General features: G+C 36.8%; 1 protein-coding gene across 1 annotated transcript; it reads left to right on the plus strand.

Moving 5' to 3' along the window:
- Positions 1-4,024: 4,024 nt before the first annotated feature.
- LOC134367131 (mitochondrial import receptor subunit TOM22 homolog) lies at positions 4,025-4,450 on the plus strand. The gene has a single exon (XM_063083765.1). It carries the CDS (start codon positions 4,025-4,027, stop codon positions 4,448-4,450), a length of 426 nt encoding a protein of 141 aa, XP_062939835.1.
- The last annotated feature ends 1,440 nt before the right edge of the window (positions 4,451-5,890 follow it).

A 5,890-nucleotide genomic window follows, 5' to 3' on the forward strand; every position in this document is an offset into this window, starting at 1 on the left:
CATGAAGGAAGGTGGCATGTCCATTGCTTGCAGGAAGACTCCATGACTTTGCTGCTGTTGTAGCAAAAATGGTATTCATATTGAGGGCAAAAGATGTCTCTGTAAAGGACAGTCCATTCCATCAACAGTTAGTAAATGTGAAAATGGACTCTGTACTAAGTGAGATAAAAACAAAAAGGTTTAACTCACTTAAAATTATTAAATCCATTTAGAATTTCTTTTCTAGGTCGGGAAAGCATTTCAATGATGTCAAGAACAAGACCACATTTCAGGAAATAGAAGTAAAACTCACCTATCGTTTTCAAGGTCATCTTAACTTATGTCTCTCACTTGGAGGCAGTTTTCCCTAAACCTCTCAAGCCAGGCTGCATAAATTCCCAGAGCAATGGTTCTACAATTTAAGAGACACAACTCTTCCACTTATATAACAAGTACTTACAATATATACCCCTTTTTCTCGCACATGTACGTTAATAATAAAGATGATGATAAAGATAGATAAGTTTATATAGTGTTTACAAGGTGTCAGGCACAAATACTTTATACACACACAAAATGATAACCCAATTCTCTAAAGCTCTACAAAGCTCCCTAACTATAATTCAAAGGAGAAATGAATGGAAAGTGATATGCAATAGTATAATATGTATTTTTAACTACATGACATAAAGAAGTGCTTTGATGTGTGTATGTGCGCGTAGATTTAACTGACTGATTATGATAGTTGGAAGTAGCCTGACACAGGTCAGGATTATGGGGGGGGTGAATTGCTTTCAAATACCATGAGCGGTATTGGAATTTTTCTGAAATGGGTAATGACTCTTGGTAAGTTTCCAAATAAATAAACTACATTTTCTCTCTAATTACTTGGCAGCTGTTTCCTGGAAAGTTCAGTGTCTATTAAAACTGAGCAAAAGAAAATTTGCTTGGGCTTAGAAATAAAATGCAGTTAGGCTCCAGATTTAGATTCAGATACTTTTTGAGAGGTTTTATATATAAGTAAATGCCTCTCGGGACATTTCAAAGTCGTGTGGCAAATGGCACAATTGTTTGTTGTTGTTTTGTTTGTTTTACTGTGATGTTCGTTGCTGAACTTTTTATCATTCCTGACTCTGCTCACTAAATGACAGCTTTGACACTAAATTAGTATATTAATAATAATTACAAAAAGAAAAAATAAATGAGCCCATGAAATGCAGTAATGTCCCCCAACGGAATATAGAATGACTATTGAAAAATTAATGTTTTAGGAAATCTTTGGATAGACTTCTGGATCACCTTGAACTCTGAAATTTGATGAAAAATGTTGTGTATAGGTGCAGTCTGCTGCGGAGGCCATCGATAATGTTCAACAGAGTCTCGCATCACGATGACCATTTATTTCCGCAAAAGTCAAAAACCACTGATTCTGGGAATTTCTTGACATCATAGACCTGTTCTAATTTTTAAAAATCATCTTGGAGCCCACTTCCTTGTTTGCATAAGACATTCCTTGCACATTGAAACATGCATGTGTTTGCCTGCATTTGCAGCAATTCAGCATTCATTGCAGGGTTTCTTTATTCTTTCTTTCTTTTTTTTTTTTAAGCTATGCCATTATTTGTTGTTGCAGCAAAATAAGCCAGGGTAGATGGAGTTGAGCTCCACTCTGAAGAATCAGCTTCTGCCATGGTCTTCCCTAGCAGTATGTGCAAGACAGATGTGGTGTTCAGAATTACCACTTAAACCCATGGTTACACATGAAATACTAGCAGGATTCCGGGTGCAAAGTAATTAACACTGCCATTCTAGGACAGTGTGCCAAGTACTCATTGGTATAGCATACTGTGTTGGGGTAGAAGAAGCTAAGAAAGGCAGACTCTTTCTGGTCTCTTGTGATGAAGTCTAGTAGTACCGGTTTATTTCACTTAACTGAATGTTCTTTTCATAGTAGTTTTGTAATTTACATTATAGTTTTAATCTACAATTATCAACTTATGTTTGCATTGGATCAATTACAAAAATGAATCACAAGAAACATTTATGAAAGAAATGAACTGAAAAATGAAAGAGGATTAATGCAGAATAAAGAATAAATTTTTGATTTCTCGAGAAACTTAGTATCGAATATGTAAACTGACTGGAGAGTTTGTCAACTTATATAGTTCAGCACTTATGCTGTAATATATCGCAGACCACATGAAAAGCAGAAAGCACAAATCTTTAGAAAAAGTAACAGCATTTGTTTCAAAATTTAATAGTTATTTAATAAGCCTGTGATTGCACATAGTAATTTAACACATGCAGCTGCAGAAAGCTCATTTGCACCCCATTTTGGGAAACATGACCTTTTATTTAGATCAAATGACTACTGAAAATTAATTTCCCTTCTTTTAGATTCCAAATTTTCTCATGCATGTTTTCAAAGTGAGGTGATGGCTGTGAACATGTTGGCTTTATCAGCAGGACAACTTCACCTTCACAAACAGATGAATGACATCAGCTCTAGATCATAAATTCAAAGCATTGACATACAATATCAGTTAAGCTAATTCTAATAATGATGCAAATTTTTTTTCAACTGGTTCATGGACTAAAAGTAGAGTTTTTGCAAGTTCATTCTGTCATAGCTGAAACACTGTGCTTATTGTGAACTTTGGTCCAATGTGGAAGGTGCAATTATTTGTTTTGAAGTCATAAAATGAGTCCAAACTGTGTAACACCAATTTTACATCTTAGTGAAGACAAAGTTCTTCAAAGCTGAAGGCATTACACTACCTGACTTCCAAATATACTACAAAGCTACAGTAACCAAAACAGCATGGTGCTGGCATAAAAACAGACACATGGACCAATGGAACAGAGTAGAGAACTCAGAAATAAATTCACGTATTAACAGCAAACTGATTTTTCACAAAAGTGCCAAGAACATATGTTAGGGATAGAACAGCCTCTTCAATAAATGTGTGGGAAAAACTGGATATCCACATGCAGAAAAAAAACTCTAGACCCATACTTCTCCCCATATACCAAAATCAAGTCAAATGAACTAATGAACTAAAGACTTAAATGTAAGACCTAAAACCATAAAACTACTAAAAGAAAATGTAGGGGGAAAGCTTCAGAGCATTGGTCTAGATAAATATTTTATGGATAAGACTTCAAAAGCACAGGCAACAGAAGACAAAATAGACAAATGGGACTATCAAATTAAAAGGCTTCTGCACAGCAAAAGAAACAATCAACAGAGTGAAAAGACAATGTGCAGTGTGGGAGAAAATATTTCCAAACTACATATGTGACAAGGAATTAACATCCAGTGTATATAAGAAATGCAAGCAACATAACAGCAAAATAATAATGATAATAATTCAATTTTAAAAATTGGCAAGCGATCTGAACAGACATTTCTCAAAGGAGAACATACAAATGGCCAACAAGTGTACAAGAAAATGCTCAGCCTCAGTAATCATCAGGAAAATGCAAATGAACATCTCAATCAGACATCATCTTACCCTAGTTCGAATAGCTTTTATCCAAAAGACAAAAAAATAATAAATGCTAGCAAGGATGTAAAGAAAAGAGAACTAATACATTTTTGGTGGAAATGTAAGTTAATACAACCATTCTGGAACACAGTATGGAAGTTCCTCAAAATATTAAAAATAGAACTACCATATAATCCAGCAATCCCACAACTGGATATTTATTCAAACAGAAGGAAAGCAATATGCCAAAGAAATATCTACACCCCCATGTTTATTGCAGCATAATTCACAATAACCAAGATATGGACTCAATCTAATTGTTCATCAAAAGATGAATGGATTTTTTAAAAATGTGATATATATATACACAATGGAATACTATACAGCCATGAAAAAAGAATAAAATCCTGTCATGTGCAGCAATGTGGATGAGCCTGGAAGACATTACATTAAGTGAAATAAGTCAGGCACAGAATGATAAATACCACTTGTTTCACTCAGGTGTAGGAGCTAATAAGGTTAAGCTCATAGAAGTAGAGAGTAGGTCCTCTGCCACCATGGCTGCCACTGCTGCTGCCGACCCTGGGGAACCTCTGTCCCCAGACGAATTGCTCTCCAAAAGTGACACAGAGAAGACTGAAGAGGAGTTGGAAGAAGATAATGATGAAGAGCTATATGAGACCCAGTTTGAGAGACTGTGGGTTCGGATGGAGATGTTCCTGGAGAGGGTCTGGTCCATGGCAGGAGCCACGTTTGATCTCTCCCTCTTTGTGGCTCAAAAATTGTACAGGTTTTGCAGGGCAGCCTTGTGGATTGGGACCAATTCCTTTATGATGCTGGTTCTTCCTGTTGTCTTTGAGACTGAGAAGTTGCAAATGCAGCAACAGCAGCAGTTGCAGCAGCAGTGGATGCTTCTAGGGCCTAACCCAGGGTTGTCAAGAGGAATGCCAGAGGCTCTACCTTCACTTCCTGGAAAGCTCTAGATTGTTACTGCTATATTTGAGCTGCCTTGGTGGGAGAAGTTTGAAATTCAATAATGTTTGAACTGGCGATTATTTGGAATTTTTTTTCAACCTGGCACAGTGGGGAGATTTCTCCCACATTATCTCGGGGAGAGAATCCCAACTTGCAACTGTGTACTTAATGCTGTCCTGACTTCTGTCCTCACTGTGATACCAGAGTGCAGCCATGCAGATGGTTGTTCCAGCTCTGACCACCCCACCCCTTTCACTAAATTGCTCATAACTGGAAGATGTCCTCTCTGTCCTATTGTGGGGTAGGAACTGATGTAGTGGGAGGGACATACCCCTGACCATTAATGACTGTATTTTTTTGTTTTTTAAGAATGCAGATGTTGGGGAGGGTACATTTACACAATATGGAACAAAGTGCATTACAGCTGTAGCGTAAGGCAGCCACCATGAAACCCTAAGTATGCTGGCAGAAGGGAGATGGGCTACAACTTCAGCCACAGGATGAGGATGTTAGTGACCATGGAGGATAAAGCAGGAGCTCATTTCCTCTGCACATTTTTGCTATTAGACCGGTGTGTGTGTTTAAAAAAAAGAAAAAAAAAAGTCAGTGCTCACTTTTGTATTTAAATATTAAAATTGATTCCAACTGAAAAAGAAAAAAAAGAAATAGTGGTTGCTAGAGGCTGGGAAGGGTTGAGGGGAGGCAAGATAGGGAGAAATTGGTGAACAGATACAAAATTACAGTGAGATAGGAAGAAGTTCTAGCATTCTGCAGCACCATTAGGTGTCTTTAGTTAACAGCAATTTATTGCATATTTTCAAATGCCTAGAAGAGAGGATTTTTAATGTTAAAGAAATGTTAAATGTTTGAGGTGGTAGATACGCTAATTACCCTGATTTGATTTGATCATTACACATTGTATACAATGATATTTGAAACATTGTATAGATATTGATATTTGTATACATATCTCAAATATCGATTTGTATACAGTGTTTCAAAATATCACTCTGCAGCACATAAGTATGTACAATTATTACATGTCCATTAAAAAATAAAAAACAGCATTCTTAGCAAAGTAAAAAAACCAATGAGTCAGACGTGTATGTGTGAGTGATTGTGGGCCACAAATCAATCATCGTTGCAACATGATAAACTGCACTATCAAAATGTGTGTGTCACCATCAAAGTTGTAATTGCCCCCAGTTACAAATGTGACATGAGGCTGCAGTAGCTATTATCAAGGGGTGGTTTTCAGACCCTTTGAGTTGCCAAAATCCTAAAAGCGTGTTCCAAACAGGAGGTCAGAACAATTTTTGTAACGTAAGAGTGTTGCATGCCTTTTTCTCAAGGTTGATGTTTGCATGTCAGGTGCCCAAAAATGGTGCCTTAAAGGAAGTCAAAACAGTGACAACCAAAGGTGCATCCATTTATCAATGACCAATACA

This window comes from Cynocephalus volans, chromosome X (genome assembly GCF_027409185.1).
Source record: "Cynocephalus volans isolate mCynVol1 chromosome X, mCynVol1.pri, whole genome shotgun sequence".
NCBI lineage: Eukaryota > Metazoa > Chordata > Mammalia > Dermoptera > Cynocephalidae > Cynocephalus > Cynocephalus volans.